Source organism: Rhynchophorus ferrugineus, unplaced genomic scaffold (assembly GCF_030347505.1).
Source record: "Rhynchophorus ferrugineus isolate W39M unplaced genomic scaffold, kcgeb_rfMv2 rfM7, whole genome shotgun sequence".
In the NCBI taxonomy this organism is placed as follows: domain Eukaryota; kingdom Metazoa; phylum Arthropoda; class Insecta; order Coleoptera; family Curculionidae; genus Rhynchophorus; species Rhynchophorus ferrugineus.
In genome coordinates, this window is record NW_027472586.1 from 4895405 (window position 1) to 4913620 (window position 18216).

Here is an 18216-nt window from a genome sequence, read left to right on the forward strand (position 1 = left end):
GTAAACTATAGCTATAAGTTATTATAATTTTATTATTGATACATTGATGTATTTTCTCGCACTCGTTTCGCTTGTGAATGAATTCAAGTACAAATGAAAAGTAGTAATAAATTAATGTATAATTAAGATTGTACTAAGCATATCTAATAAAGATGTTATGGAAAAAATTGGGTAAATATTCAGCAATGCTAGAATATAATAACTTACTTTAGCAAGTCTTGAAACCAGTGTGGATTTATGGTGTTCAACTCTGGGGTTGCACCAGCTAAAGCAATAGAAATATCATACAAAGATTCTAAAATAAGGTGCTGTGAGGTATTGTTGATATTGACAATCGGCATAAGGACCTGAAGGAGGAAATTGTAGATCTGTATCAAGGACTAAACCCAAGGACATGAACACAGGCTCCATCAGCATATCAACGTTGATGTTCCCCAGCTCTTAGAAAAAGTAAAACCATTTGATCTAGTTAAGTGAAGTTTTGATTAAAATTCAATGCACATTAACAAATGACATAGATGTTAAGCCCTATGTGTCTATGGTGGAATAAGTACATATTTCACCTGAAATATTTTTATGATAAAACTTGTCGATTGGTTTAAAAATGCAAAAAACATATTTTTGAGAACTTCAACCTCGGATATTCTTTTCTGCAGATGTAGAATCGATGAAGACTTTTCTCATTTCATTTATAATGCTATTCTGAACATCATCATCAATTTTAAGCTCTATGCGAATTTTGGTGACCCTATAAACAGTTGTTAGAAAAATTTCCAGAACTGTTTATTTACATTCTCGAATCATTTAATTTTTATTGGAGTTCAATTCACATGGGGAGCCGGACAGAGAAAGCCAGAGTGTGTCGCAGGTGTGTTTATCGATAACTTCCCAATATTAGAGCCGGTACGTCGAAATACACTTAAACCAAAATAACCGTCAATAGCTATCATTCTTTTACCAGCTGTCAGGATGGCAACTCACGACCCGGCAACCGCCTCCATGGAGAATAAAACGAACAGCAAGCCGGGAAAAGGGTTTGGCCGCTGTATTATTCAGAGCCTGCCTCCCCAGAAAAACAAACACAAGTAAATAACGCTGGAGGACCCCCCTCCCGACAATGGGGCCGCCCCGTCGTCCCATCAATAATGGACGGCGGCCTCAAATGATAGGTTCTGTGAAGGCGACGAATTATTAAAAGGGATTTAAACTGGAGTTGACAGGGGCACTGACGTGGCGGCGCTGAAAACACACGAAGATCCCTCGTCAAGTCGCTTTACGTGTTACGTGAAGACCGGGTCTAAATATCGGGACTCGGGGAGTAGATAAACCGAGAGATACTTCCAGTTTTTTGTTTCCTTTCTTTTAGAATGTTCAGTGAAAATATCTGGCAGGTTAGTATTCATTAAATCTCATCGTATATAACAGGTTAATTGAAAAGTCCCCGGCCTGACACATAGATGGCGCTACTAGAATTAAATCCATATACTTTATAGGTAGCCCTAACCCTCAAAAGATGTGTGTATAAATTTGACAGCTGTCGGAACATTGGTTTGTGAATTATAGCATTTTGAGTAAAGCAACTTTTGTTATTGTGAAAAAAATGGATAAAAAGGAATTTCGCGTGTTGATAAAATATTGCTTTTTGAAGGGGAAAAATACAGTTGAAGCAAAAACTTGGCTTGATGCCGAGTTTCTGGACACTGCCCCAGGAAAATCAACCATCAACCAGGAAGGACTATGCTAAGTTTAGACGTGGTGAAATGATCACCGAAAACAGTGAACGCGGTGTAAGCCCAAAAGAGGTTGTCACCGACGAAAATGTTATCGAAAAGTTGGAGGGTCGCTGTAATCAGTGTATCATCTTGAAGGGAATTATGCTGAATAAAAAAACTAATTTTGCCAAGAAAACTTGTTTTACTTTGGTAGGCCGGAGAATTTTTAATTGACCTCTTACATTTTGATGACGTGGTTCACTAGCACTTTGAGTAAACTATGTTATGAATTGATTCAAGATCTTTCCAATAATTTTAACGAGAACCCATGTTTTAATTCTGTTGTCTGCGACAATGTACTCGAAATAAATCGGCGAAAGAATCACCCGGCACTAACTCCGACCGATGACGCCGCCACCGACAAAGTTAATCGACGATCGTGTAAACCTTCGCGGCCCATTTGCGCCGGACAAAAGAGAAACGCGGAAACCAGCGCCTCCCGCGAACCTTTTAATTGAAATTTCGCGTAAGACACGTCGCGATGCCTGTCGTCGTCACCGTCATTCTTGGGCGACCGACCGCATCGCCAGAGGGGGAGGGGACGCTTTTAATTTGGCCCGTAGTTGTGTAAGCTTAAAAGGTTTTCGTAAAACGATAGCTGGTACAGTACGCTACGTTTTCAGCGACGAACTATATGGATGTGTGGCGTTGGTGGTAGGAATTGGGTCTCGTTAAGCAAGATTATAAAGTATCGCTGATGGTCGTAATACAATTTGAATGGACACGATTGGAATCTGATGTTAATTGTGGTCGGGATTAAGTGGCATTTGTTGTACCGTTGATTTAATGAAGTCACCGTTGTGGAGACGTGTACGCTTTTATTTTCTTAATTGTTCTTTGATACAAGTCGCCATTATTACGATGACACGGGTTTGTGTTTGAAGGAAAGTATGTCATCGGTGTTTGATCAGTAAAAGTTTCCGTTCAACAAATAACATTAACATCAGTTAGGTGCTCGCATATATTATGATTTTTCGCTTTAAAAAGGCATTTGTCTTATCCAAAATATTTTCCATCATTTTCTAGAAAGGTTCTTCCATATTTTTATAGAATAATAATGTTTATGCAACTTTTAGTTTTTGAGTTGTAGAATAAAAAGTGTATTTCCAACAAATTACTGGATTTCTGTTTCTGTCACGTATCTTAGAAACTACAAGTCCTAGAGCGTTTTAACATAAATTTTACTTTCTTTCACACCAAAAGGCATATATTTTGAGATTTTTATCTTTATCCGAGAGGTGAAAAATGTCGTCACTTTTTCCATACATATAGTTATGAAAATTTGCATTTTTTTACCATTTTCAATATTACTGCTGCCACATCCGATGAAAAAAGCGCAGGATAATATAAATTTCAAGGGTTATAAAGAATTTTATTCTGAATCGAATGGTGGTATAATAATGTTTAAGTAGCTTTTAGTTTTTGAGTTATACAATGAAAAGTGTATTTTCAAGAAATTACTGGATTTCTGCCTCTACCGCATATCTCAGAAACTACTAATCCTAGAGCATTTTAACATGAATTTTCCTTTATTTCACACCAAAATGCATATATTTTGAGATTTTTATCTTTATCCGAGAGGTGAAAAATGTTATCACTTTTTCCATACATATAGTCATGAAAATTTGCAATTTTTTACCATTTTCAATATTACTGCTGCCACATCCGACCAAAAAAGCGCAGGATAATATAAATTTCAGGGGTTATAAAGAATTTTACGCTGAATCGAATGGTGGTATAATAATGTTTAAGCAGCTTTTAGTTTTTGAGTTATATAATGAAAAGTGTATTTTCAAGAAATTACTGGATTTCTGCCTCTGCCACATATCTCAGAAACTACCAATCCTAGAGCATTTTAACATGAATTTTCCTTTATTTCACACCAAAATACATATATTTTGAAATTTTTATCTTTATCCGAGAGGTGAAAAATGTTGTCACTTTTTCCATACATATAGTCATGAAAATTTGCAATTTTTTACCATTTTCAATATTACTGCTGCCACATCCGACCAAAAAAGCGCAGGATAATATAAATTTCAGGGGTTATAAAGAATTTTACGCTGAATCGAATGGTGGTATAATAATGTTTAAGCAGCTTTTAGTTTTTGAGTTATATAATGAAAAGTGTATTTTCAAGAAATTACTGGATTTCTGCCTCTGCCACATATCTCAGAGACTACCAATCCTAGAGCATTTTAACATGAATTTTCCTTTATTTCACACCAAAATGCATATATTTTGAGATTTTTATCTTTATCCGAGAGGTGAAAAATGTTGTCACTTTTTCCATACATATAGTCATGAAAATTTGCAATTTTTTACCATTTTCAATATTACTGCTGCCACATCCGACCAAAAAAGCGCAGGATAATATAAATTTCAGGGGTTATAAAGAATTTTACGCTGAATCGAATGGTGGTATAATAATGTTTAAGCAGCTTTTAGTTTTTGAGTTATATAATGAAAAGTGTATTTTCAAGAAATTACTGGATTTCTGCCTCTGCCACATATCTCAGAAACTACCAATCCTAGAGCATTTTAACATGAATTTTCCTTTTTTTCACACTAAAAGGCATATATTTTGAGATTTTTATCTTTATCCGAGAGGTGAAAAATTTTGTCACTTTTTCCATACATATAGTCATGAAAATTTGCAATTTTTTACCATTTTCAATATTACTGCTGCCACATCCGACCAAAAAAGCGCAGGATAATATAAATTTCAGGGGTTATAAAGAATTTTACGCTGAATTGAATGGTGGTATAATAATGTTTAAGCAGCTTTTAGTTTTTGAGTTATATAATGAAAAGTATATTTTCAAGAAATTACTGGATTTCTGCCTCTGCCACATATCTCAGAGACTACCAATCCTAGAGCATTTCAACATGAATTTTCCGTTATTTCACACCAAAAGGCATATATTTTGAGATTTTTATCTTTATCCGAGAGGTGAAAAATTTTGTCACTTTTTCCATACATATAGTCATGAAAATTTGCAATTTTTTACCATTTTCAATATTACTGCTGCCACATCCGACCAAAAAAGCGCAGGATAATATAAATTTCAGGGGTTATAAAGAATTTTACGCTGAATCGAATGGTGGTATAATAATGTTTAAGCAACTTTTATTTTTTGAGTTATACAATGAAAAGTGTATTTTCAAGAAATTACTGGATTTCTGCCTCTGCCACATATCTCAGAGACTACCAATCCTAGAGCATTTTAACATGAATTTTCCTTTATTTCACACCAAAATGCATATATTTTGAGATTTTTATCTTTATCCGAGAGGTGAAAAATGTTGTCACTTTTTCCATACATATAGTCATGAAAATTTGCAATTTTTTACCATTTTCAATATTACTGCTGCCACATCCGACCAAAAAAGCGCAGGATAATATAAATTTCAGGGGTTATAAAGAATTTTACGCTGAATTGAATGGTGGTATAATAATGTTTAAGCAGCTTTTAGTTTTTGAGTTATATAATGAAAAGTATATTTTCAAGAAATTACTGGATTTCTGCCTCTGCCACATATCTCAGAAACTACCAATCCTAGAGCATTTTAACATGAATTTTCCTTTATTTCACACCAAAATGCATATATTTTGAGATTTTTATCTTTATCCGAGAGGTGAAAAATGTTGTCACTTTTTCCATACATATAGTCATGAAAATTTGCATGTTTTGGCCATTTTCAAAATTACTGCTGCCACATCTGATCAAAAAAGCGCAGGATAATATAAATTACAGGGCTTATAAAGAATTTCACAGTGAATGGAATGGTATTATAATAATGTTTCGGCAACTTCGAGTTTTTAATTTATACAATGAAAAATTAATTTTCAAAAACGTTGGTATTTCTGTTTATGTCACTTATTTCAAAAAATATATATCTTTAATCAATTTAACATGGATTTTCGGTTCTTTCACCCAAAAATACATATATTTTGACGGTTTTATCTTTACCCGAGACGTAAATTCGATATTTTCTCCGTATATCCAGTCGAGGAAATTTGCGTTTTCCGTTCATTCTGTGGCTGTTAACTCTGGATATAACTTAATAATGAACGAATATCGAAATAATCTCGGGAACACCATAAATATTTGATACGATAAGTGAGCTGCGTGCGTTTCTCGATTGCCCTTCCGAATTTGGATGTTATTCCTCATCCTCCTCCCTCCTCCTCACCAATCGTACCGCCCTCCACCATTCGCGATTGCCGTTTAATCAATCGCGACTTGCGGAAAAACACCAGTCAGCCCGGAAAATAGGGCCCGAACACGAAACGTTCTTGGTCGTAATTGGGGGGAACGAGGGGGGTCAGAGGGAGGGCGAAACGACGTTCTTCGTGGCGTCTCTCCCGACTTCGTCCTAATCCGATTTCGTGCGCTTTTATTTGCCGGTGTTCTCGGTTGTTGGCGGTTCTGTTTCCCATCTGCCACCGAGCCAACAACTATCGACATGCCATTTCCCTTGATTTGTTTCGCCTGCGGATGGGTCGTTTGCGGCATGGGGGAGGCCTTCACGGAAAGTGATTGTTGTTTTTTCTCCCTTTCTTATTTTCGCGTTGTTTTTTTTTTCGTTTTTACTGATCATTGTTTATGGGAATGGGTTCACGTTCCATACAGGATATTATTCTGTATCAATTTTCTTTCGAAGAAAGTGAGGAAATACAATTTGAGTTGGTAATTTTGCAATTTTAGCATTTAGGATAGGAAAACATTGAAAAATGTCGGTAGGAGCTCTTAAAAGTGATGTTTTTTTTTTGTTCTGGCATAAAAACCAGGCGGTGGAATGCATGACGCATACCTGGTCGCGGAGACTTGCCTTGGAGTGACAAGTTGGACCGGGTTATGTGGGACTGCCTCTGGGCTTACCAATACACTAAACCGAAACCGCCTCACAGTTGACCCCTGTGGATCACTACTGCTACTGCATTAAATTTGGGGATATGGCACCCACTGATCGGGCAGCCGTTATTGGGCACAAGGGCCCGGCGATTCTATTGATTCGAAAACCTGAGTTAACACACAACTGGATAGTGTCGTATGGGGGCAAAAGTTATGACTGTAGCGACGGATGAGGTCGTTTGAGCCTGGAAAAGGGGGGGAGCTTGGCGGTGGCGCGGTGCTAAGCTCCCAGCATGTCGACCAGCTCGCAAACAAGCGCGTTTTCAGAAGAACTTGAACTGAGTTGTTGTTTGTGGAATGATTGAGATATGAAGTGCTTGATTTCTGGAGTGTTAGTTTCCCTATGAATTTGATTATTTCTGGCAAACCATAGAGCGTTTAATATTCTCCTGAGGAGCTTATTTTGGAAAACTTGAAGCCGTTTGACCTGGTTGGGTGCAACAAACTTGAAGTAGACATTAGATCCGTAGAGGAGTACGGACCGAATTAACATTTTGTAAAATAAGCATTTGATGGAGATGGGAAGGCTGCTAGAAGGGCAGATCAGAGAAGATAGCAGGTTTGCTATCCCGAACCTATTTGGATTGCTTTCTGGATTTGGGAATGCCAACCGAACCGCCGGTCGAAGTGAAGACCTAGGTACGTGACGTTATCCAGCCATAGAAAATGTGAAGTATTATAAGAACTGACTAGACCACTAACACTTACAGGTCAATTGAAAAGTCCCCGGCCTACCATAGTAAAACCCTTTTTCTTTGGTAAAGTTAGTTTTTTTATTCAATATAATTCCCTTCAAGGGTGATACACTGATTATAGCGACCCTCCAACTTTTCGATACCATATTTGTAGTACGATTTGGCTATTGGCAATTTGAAACCCAATTCATGGGTTTTTACTATCGTTTTCACTGGCTTGTGACATGGTGCATTGTCTTGGTGAAGCAGCACTTTATTTTCCTTCAGATGATTATACAACACAAATATGCTTTCAAAAAAGTTAATATATTTAGATTTATATCGTATTTAAAAAACTATAAATTTCCAATCAATTTGACATGTATTTTTCGTTTATTTCGCAACAAAAAAATCTATTTTGCTAACGATCAATCATTGGGTTCCTGCACTTTAACATTTGTTTAACATCGCTTGTCGGACGTCGAGGACGCATTCCTCGATACCACCTCATACAGTTCATTTTTCTCTTCTAATAAACTTCTCTCTCTTAATATTTACGTGATTATTGTATCGCCCTTATAAGTTTTAATACAAGTGTTAAACCCGCTCCAGTATTTCCTTTTATTTTTAATTTCTATGAATATATTTTAAGAGTTTTACGTTATCTGAGTAGTAAAAAATGTAGACACTTTCTTTATATACGGTGGTCAAAATTTCCATTAAATTAATCTCAGATTGATGAAAATTACTGAGAAATTCGATGAAATCCTTAATATTTAATTACACAATAAAAAGTGTGTTTTAAAATATTGAATATTTGGATTTCTATTTGTATCGCATATCTTAAAAGCCATCAATTCCACAAATCGATTTAACGTGGGTTTTCATTTCTGTTACCTCAAAATATATATACATGTCTTGAACATTTGTAACTTTTTGTCATATTTAAGTATTTTAGTGTCAATTCCGTTTAAATAAGCACAGGTATATATTTGTAAAGAATTTTACACTGAATCTAACGGCGTTAAAACAATGTTTAAATCTTAAGTTATAGTTATAAGTTTAAATTTTTTTAAGAGATGGAATATGATGCTAAAATAATATAAAATAATAACTAATAAAAGTAAAACGAATGTCCTGGTGATGGGGAAGTCAGAGGAAATAAATATGTTATATTGGCTGTGTCATTTCGCCACAACGCAAAATTCACATGGACAGATTTGGAACTATTAAGCTGTTTTCTCCAGTCTCTAGATTTATAGATCTTGTTGATTGCTACCTGTACCTTTTTTACAGCCTTAGGAAGAAATATATCGTTTGCCATGATAACTGTGTCGTCTGCAAATGTTCCAAATGCTGTTTCTTTTATTGTTGGGACATCAGCAGTGTAGAGGAGATACAGGTGCAGTCCCAAGACACCAGAGGAACTCCGGCCGAAATAGAGTTAAGGGTTGACAGCTATTCCACGCTAGAAGTTTGCTTTAGTCGAAAACTTAGTGGGTTTGATGTCGTATCTTTGCAACACATACATTTTATGACTCTATGAATATATTGACACTATGACACAATGATTACTAAGTTTTAAAAAAATGTTTTACTAAAAAAATTTAATTATTTAATGATGATGAAGATGTTGTGCATTATAAAACAGTGTTGCCATACTAGTAAATAAATTAGCCACAACTCCGGTTGATGATAGAAAAATTCGGCTTTTTTGCCGTACGGCAGGACCCTACCCGCTACACGCTAGTTGACACTTGTACAGGACTTGTAGAGAGCATTAGGTGATGGCATCGGCTGACGATGGCACAACTAGCAATAGGCGGACGGCCAGATTGCCATTCTGACACCCTAAAAGCCGCTGCATTATTGAGCAGCCGACAGAGCGATGGCGTGAATAATGCAGCCCGACACAGGTCTAGTGTTTGGCCCGTTAAATATTTAGAGGGCGCTTTCGTCGCCGCGCCCGCCTCTTTTTAAACTTTTTTATCGTTTTTCCGTGTCACGATCGCAACCCGGCCCGACAAACTGAGCGAAACTGCGTGAAAATCGCATAGAAACGGTTTTCGTTTTATTTTACAATTTTTGAAATCGTAGCTGTATCGACTATATTATGTTATATCGTCAGAGGAACACCCCAGTATCATAACATCTCTCGTATGTTATATCGTATATTCAGATTAAAGCGTACCGTCATGATCAAAAAATAGTGAGACTTGTAAAACCTCGATATTTCGCGGCCTATGAATTATTTCCTTGTAATGAACTAGACTAGAAATATGAGAAAATATCTAACGTTTCAATTAATAAAATTCATAGCAAGATAAAAATCAGTACCACTTAATTATAAACTAATATATTACTACATTTAATTTATACTTTTGACAATTCATCAATATGTCATTCCTCAATTATTAAATTATAATATCTCAAACTATAGTGTACACTAAAGTTATACACTTTATATAAGTTCATATGGTTTAGTTTGCTTCAATCTTCTGACACCCTGCGCGTTGTCCAGTAGTTGTATTGCTTTCAAGTTAGTATGATTTAGTAATCTTATTTCGTGTTTTAGGGCAAAATCTTGGATAAGTTCGCAAATCCATTTAACATCCAGGTCATCGGGCAGTTCTTCGTTGGTTACGTAGCGATAGCCATTGGTAATTAATCGAAGAATTTTGTTTTGACAGCGTTGGACGACTAGTTGATTTGAATTTTCAAATAATTTTGATGTTGAGAGAATTTTTGGAGAATTTGACTTGGATTTGTAGAAATTTTCGTTGGTTGCTCGTGTGTATTAACTTATTTACTTGTTCGAACACTCAGTACTATTTTTTTGGAAGAAATTTACACTAGAAAAGAAGACAATGATTGATTAAAAACATGTAAGTTAAGAAAATGAAATAATAAAGAGGAAAGAGAGAGAGAGAGACGTATTTAATAGCAATTACCGCATGGCACCAATCCTCTATGTTTACCGAATTATTATTGGGGAATTTGGCAAATTGGTGATGGAAACCCTATAAAATTGATTTTTTTAACGAATTATTCGACGTTTCAAGCAATACTCTGGTGTTGAACCATACCCTCACCAATTAACTCGCAGATGATAAATGGGAAACTAAGAGATTCGCAGGTCGTTTTTCATCGTTTCCATTCAACCAAAACAACACGTTAAATTACGCCCAATTACGCGAAAGGGTTGCGTCGAGATCTGTATGCCGCCATTAATCACGGACCGTAATTTTTGAGTGTTTACTTTATCAAGTCAGGCCCATCGTTAGTTCTTTCTCCGTCTTCCACGAGGACCGAAGTCGAGTGCAAGGAAATGAATGCAGGATATTTCAAAAATCATCGTGGTCTGGTATATTGAACAAGCAACTCCGGCGTGCGCGTCCCAAGTGTTAGAAATTATTTTATATAACATCTTTATTAGATACGCTTAGTACAATCTTAATTTACAATTAATTTATTACCAGTTTCATTTGTACTTGGATTAATTCACAAGCAGGACGAGTGCTGGGAAATACATCAATAAGTATTCCTCAATTATAAAATTATAATAACTTATAGCTACAGTGTATACTAAAGGTAGACACTTTATATAAGTTCATATGGTTTTGTTCGCTTCAATCTCTTGGCATTCTGCGCGCTGTCCAACAGTTTTATTGTGTCCACTTTAGTATGATTTAGTAATCTTCTTTTATGTTTCACGGCGAAATGTTGGATAACTTTGCAAATCTATTTGATTTCCAAGTCAACGTGCAGTTCTTCGTTGGTTACGTAGCGATAGGTATTTTTAATCAATCGAAAACTACCGTCAATAATAATTCCAAGGTGTATAACTGTTTCTGTTTTGAGGAATCGGGCATCCATTGAATGATATAATTAAGTGTTTATTATTTCGCTTCAGTGCAAAATTAACTTGGACAGATTTGGAGCTATTAAGTTGAATTTTCCAATCTTTCGTCCATTTGTAGATTTTGTTGACTGCCACTTGTTCTTTTTCTATTGCCCTAGGCAGAGATATATCTTTTGGCATAATACTCTTATTTATTTATCAAACTTATTTATAACCAAACTTCTACTGATATATATACTGCAAGACGTGCAGTGTACATAGTATTATTTTTTATAAAATATATATTTATATATTTTATAAAAACCTTATATACATGCTGCTACATACTGCTTATAAAGATGCTGCAGAAATAAGTTAAGGACACAGAGGGCATATGATCCTTCTTGTCATCGGCTTTGGTTATGCAGAGAGCTCAGTCTCATCTCAGTCAGCAACATCTTATCACAAACTTGACGTATTAATTTACATCCACTGCAAAATTCAAGTCATTTAATTAATTTATCCTATTTGTAACAACTGACACTAAATTCACATTTGAGCCTACTTATTTATTATCTTCTAAACAGTAAAATATTAAAACAAAAGGCGTTCTTTATAAATAAAAAGGAACATTAAGAAATAACTTTATAGAAAACGCATTAATAGCATGTCGTTCAACTCCTTTTGAAGAATGCTCAGCTTACAGTACTCTACAGTGTTGCCAAACGCCGCCATTAATCAAGGACGGTAATTTTTGACTGTTAACTTTATCAAGCCGGGCTCGTCGAGACAGTTCTTTCTCCGTCTTCAACGAGGACCGAAGCCGAATGCGCGCCAGAGCTACACGCAGCCTACATTATTAATTATCGGCCTAATTAAACTACGCTGGCGCTACGGTAATTAGCACCCTTATTTGGAGAGAGTGGCCAGGGAGATAACCGGAATCCGAACAATTTTAATTAGCATTCTGCTATTAATAATTAGCATCGAACGGGCGCTGCGGACTTACGGGCGAGAGGATCGTTAGACCGAAAAATGAGTGGGAATCGGTGGAGAGCCTCGATGGCCGTTGGTGACGAAGAACGAGACGAAAGGGAGAAGTGTTAATTAATATTTTCCGGCTTTTTTTCGCATAGTCTGGCAACTGGTCATTAAAACGATAATTTGCAAAAGAAAATGAATTTTCTTTCAACACCCTTCTTAATATGTCGGGCTTTTTTTCGGGCATTAGAGGAGAATCGAATTTTTCTATTAATCTCTTAGAACGTCTACAATCTGCCCGTATTCGATAAGTATTATTATATGATTTCCGTTTTGTAATATAACTATCCTGACATGTAGAAGATCGCTTCAGTAAGTGATCTGCTGTACAACTTATAACCAAAATTTTATTCTAGATACTATTCTGACTTATTTTAAAGTGTACCCTATTCTAAAGACTATTCTAACTTACTCTAGAGATTATTAAATCTCACTCTATGCATCTATTAATCAGTTCGTAGGTAGTTTGCGTTTGAGCTTATGCACTACACTGTCATCGTGCACATTTAACTGTTTGGCGAGTGCATTGGGATGCACTAATAGCCTTTCAGAGTACTTCGCACTAACACTTCGAATCACACTCGTTATAGGTTCTAAGGGGATATCGCGCTGAATCAGTGTATTGGATACATAATATGGGGCATCGATGATAACCCGCAACACTTTATTTCGGAATCTCTGGAGAAAACATTATTAAACGAACTTTTTTAATTGTAAGCAGTGTTATTTGAGATTTTGTGTCAGTTTTGGTTATTCCCGTATTGTTGGAACTTACGTATATTTTAATATGTTCCAATATAGTGACATTTATTATTTTAATTAATGTTATATATATTAAAGATGTATCTGACCTTATATTGAAAATACTTTGAACACAAGTTTTAGTAACATCTTTTCAACATCAATCTTTTACTATAACAGTTCAATTTAAAAATCCCCGGCCTACCATAGTAAAAAACATTTTTTTGGTAAAATTTGTTTTTTTTTAATTCAACATAATTTCCTTCAAAGGTGGTACACTGATTATAGCGACCCTCCAACTTTTCAATAGCATTTTTGTAGTACGATTTGTCCTTTGCATCAAAATAGGCCTCAGTTTCGGCGATCACCTCTTTATGCGGATTCCCAGCGAACATTCTTTTTAGATCTGAGAACAGGAAATAGTCGCTGCGGGCCAGATCTGGAGAATACGGTTGATGAGGATGCAATTCGAAGCACAATTCATGGATTTTTGTCACCCTTTTCACAAACTTGTGACACGATGCATTTATATACCATCTTCGGTGTTCATTTTACCACATCTAAACTTAGCATACCAATCCTTGATGGTTGATTTTCTTGGGGCAGAGTCTGGAAACTCGGCATCAAGCCAAGTTTTTGCTTCAACTGTATTTTTCCCTTGAAAAAGCAATATTTTATCAACACGCGAAATTCCTTTTTCTCGATATTTTTTCACAATAACAAAAGTTGTTTCACTCAAAATACTATAATTCACAAACTAATGATCCGACAGCTATCAAATTTATACATGCATCTTTTGAGGGTTAGGGCTAACTAAAAAAATCGAATCAAGTAGCGCCATCTATGTGTCAGGCCGGGGACTTTTCATTTGACCTATTATTATGAAATAAACATAATTAATTTAATACATTGTGGTCGAATTTCGACCAAAGGGCCATCACTAGTATTAATTAACCGTCCTCTTTGTGTTACAGAAGACAGACGGCAGAGGAAAGAGAAGCAGAACGACAAGCCGCCAACAGACTGATGTTATCGCTGCAAGCCGAGGCCCTGAGCAAAGGTTACATGAGCGAGGGTCCGCCGACGGCCGCGGGACCTACCGACACAGCCCTCAGCGCCCTCCAAAACCTCCAGCCCTGGGCGGGACCCTACAATGCCCCCCAACCGGCCCTGGCCGAATCCATGTGTTGAGTGTTGACTAACGACAGACAATCCCGTTTTTTGTTAGTGTACAGTGAAACGTAAATATATTGTTTTGTTGGCTATAACCGCATTACTCGCGCCGCCATCTTGAACAAGAAGCGGTCGGTTCGTACGTCGTGCAATAACGGAACTCTGAGTATGTTGATCGATGAGCATTTACGACATTATTTATTATGGTTTGCCGCTTGGACGGCAATCAGTTGACTTGTAATTACGGTCGGATAGTATACACAGATCGTTTTGCTTCATTAATGATGATGATGGGATGTGACACAGTTTCGATCGGAGAGAATGATCACGAACGGGATTTCGTTGTTCACTTCAAAACGTTCGTGTTGATCTTTTTATTGTATTATTAAGGTAATAACCGCTAATAATGTAAGTCCTCGCATCGCCTTGATGGATAATAATGATGGGACTGAAAAAACTTTCAAATCTGTATAGGAACAATCAAGAAGTATTTCAAATAAACAGTTTAACAATATATCAGTTATAGATTCGCCATAAGAATTAAATTGTTATATAAAAATATCACAATTCGCACCCAAATAATGCTTTTCAAAACTTTAATACCTTAAAAAAACAAAAAAAAATCTGATACAAGCCTCGTCTTCTGTATTATTCCTCAATAATTTATCTAATCACTGACAATTAACGTAAAGTTTTATACTTTCATACTTTTCATACTTTCTGTATTGACCTTCAATAACTTATTTAGTCACTGACAATCTTTATCTACGGTTTTAATGTTTTCGAATAAATCAAGAAAAGTTGAAAAACAAATAACAATATGGCTGTTATATATTCTCTATAAAAATAAAATTTTTATTTAAAAATATCACAATTCATACACTTTTCTAGGTTAGTACCTAAAATCATAGACAGATACAACAACAACAAAAACACTCCTCTGGTACAGTCTCACGCTTCATCGGTGTTTTTGGTGACATTTTTGACAACCTGGAACAACCTGAAATATCCTGATAGACTAATAATAGATAATCCAATCTAGACTAAAATTCAACAATTTTAGCCCAGAATCCTCAGTCAGAGCTAGACAAATCCTCGTAAATCGATAGGATAAACAGCTGTGGCCTTTTATTGGTCAATTTTCATCGTTCGCATTTCTTGATGCAAAAAACATGATAATGAATAGATATAATGTTTTTTCACATTCTCAACATTATTTACTTTACGCTGAATAACTAATCGTTAATATTTTATAATTTTTTTCCAAAAACAAAGAGCTTTTTTATTATTTTTGGAAGTTCGAACCCTGTTCTATATTGTATATGAAAAATTATATTGAAGAAATTATGAAACAAGGTTACTCGATCTTAAATATTCTCAAGAATGTGCTAAAAACTTTGAAATATATGATATTTAACCCTTTCCTCTTGCTAATATACTCTCAATATGTTATATTTTAGAAATTTAAAGAAAAAAAAATTTTTTTTGGAAGAAAGTCAATCTTTCTATTATCTTGGACGCATATATAAACAAGAATAATTCTTTCTTACGTTTGGCAGTTTGAAGCTTATTCTTTTATCTATATGAAGAATTTAAAAAATATATTCTGAAAGAAGTTTATTCTATCTCAAGCACTCTCAATTATGTGCTATAACTCATTAAATATATAATATTTAGATTGTTCCTTTAGGCAATATTGTCCAAATGTGCTATATTTTCGAAATGTGAAGAGTGAGTGTTTTTAGAGACAACAAATCTTTCTACTATTTTAAGTGTATAATCAAACAAGAAAAAACCTTATCTTTTGTTAGTTTTAGAAATATGTAGCTTAATATTTTACTTACGTGAAGAACTCTCAAGTAAATGCTGTAACTCCTTGAATATATAATATTTAGAATTTTTCTCTTGCCAATATAGTACTAATACGTTGTATTTTCTGAATATACAGAAAAGCCTCGATACAACAAAGAGATTAACACAAAGGATAATGTAGAATATTTATGTTATTTAATCGATTATTCGAAAACTTTGTTTCGTTATCTAATAATGGTAAACCATATCGAGAATAGGTTGCGTGTATACTATCCAACAAATACTACTAATTGTATATATCTTGTTAATATCTAGTTTAAGTGATACCGACAAAATTGAAACAAAAAAAAACTGAACGTTCGTGTTCGAAAAGCCGTACTGGATGTGGAACTCAATTTAATTCAGTTATTTTTGAGAAAAGTAGTGTGATTTGACCTGTAGATATAAGTTATTATTGTAAGCACAGAAATGTTGTATTAAAAACAGACAAAAAAAACAGAAACAGAATAAAATATGACACTATTATTACTTCGTTTAATTAACTGGATCCCTTGACATGCAACGACGATGGAAGAGCCACGGAGCGTAGCGCCACCACATCTGTAAAAGTGTCGATGGTAATCTAAAACAAATAATAGAATGGTTATCGACGTCAAAATGGCGGCTACAACAATATGGTATTAACCCGTTTCCTCTATTATTACCTGTTACTGTATGCATGAGAAAACAGTCGGTAAATAGTCAATTTCGGCTAAACTACTAATTATTACAGTTACATAATATTTTACTGAAGACTCAAGACCCTCCTAAACCAAAATATTGAACATTTTTAAACAATTTTAATACGAGAGCAGTTGAAATATATTTCCTTCAACAGAAAGGCATTTTATTTCTCAACATAATCTCTTTTTAACTCAATAGAGTATTTTTCCAATTTTATTATTCCCCAAAATAAGGTTCGTTTCACTGATAACCTCTTCAATTGACCCAAATCTCTAACAACCTAGACAACTATTCAGTTTTAAAAACAGGAAATGGTCGCTAATTATGAGGAATATGCTAAATAAGAAAGCAGTATCCAATTCATAGACCTGATAGAACAACACTTTTTTCTTGGCCAAATGAGATCGTTTTCTTTTATCTGTTTTGTTTTGTTTTGGAGAAAAAACCTTACCATAGATTAGAATCTTACCCTTACTCATAGTTGCTATAACTTTTCTATGATTTATTACTGCCCTCTGTATATATTTGGAGAAAACTTATAGTATTTGTGCCGTAAAAAATTAGCAACAAAGTTGGTATAATGAGTAATTTTGAAATACCATGTTGAAACATTCTAATGTATTTACTATTCATTAAAATATATTAGTTCTATATAAAATCTATAAGTATATAAATATATTTTCTCGAGTATAAAGCGACATGTTTTTCATACCAAGGATTCAAATAGCTTTCAAATATTTTGATTAGTATATACATGATACATATTGTTTATACACTTTATCTTTACACAATAAGTGTTATTTTGCTAAAAATAACATTGTAAGTAACATTGTTTTAAAGATATCGAAAATATTAAAGATCGGTCGATGTCGATGTCGATGAGGATCAAAAAGACATTATTTGGAGAAAATTTGATTTTAAATTAAAGTTCCTAAATATATCCTACATAACCCACCCTATTCATCAAAGTTACTATCACTAATTTCAAATGAAAATTTTACCAATACTGACCTTTGTACTGACCAATTACCAATATTATAGAAATTACCAATATTACCAATATAAATAGGCCTGTAAGATTCGACTTGTTCTGCAGGTTTGTCTCTTTTTAACTCAATAGAGTATTTTTCCAATTTTGTTATTCCCCAAAATAAGAGGGTTCGTTTCACTGATAACCTCTTCAATTGACCCAAATCTCTTACCACCTAGACAACTATTCAGTTTTAAAAACAAGAAATGGTCGCTAATTATGAAGAATATGCTGAATAAGGAAGCAGTAATCCAATTTATAGACCTGATAGAACAACACTTTTTTCTTGGCCAAATGAGATCGTTTTCTTTTCTCTGTTTTATTTTGTTTTGGAGCAAAACCTTACCATAGATTAGAATCTTACCCTTACTCACAGTTCCTATAACTTCCCTAAGATTTATTACTGCCCTCGGTATATATTTGGAGAAAACTTATTGTATTTGTGCCGTAAAAAATTAACAACATAGTTGGTATAATGAGTAATTTTGAA

At 34.8% G+C, this 18216-nt stretch overlaps 1 protein-coding gene across 1 annotated transcript in view; it reads left to right on the top strand.

Annotated features, from left to right (window-relative positions):
* C15 (homeobox protein C15) overlaps positions 1-16498 on the top strand; it is a 57330-nt gene extending 40832 nt beyond the window's left edge. Inside the window, exon 3 of the mRNA XM_076409442.1 lies at positions 13963-16498. Coding sequence (XP_076265557.1) covers positions 13963-14179 — 217 coding nt within the window. The 3' untranslated portion in view covers positions 14180-16498. The remainder of the gene's footprint in view (positions 1-13962) is intronic.
* Positions 16499-18216: the final 1718 nt, after the last annotated feature.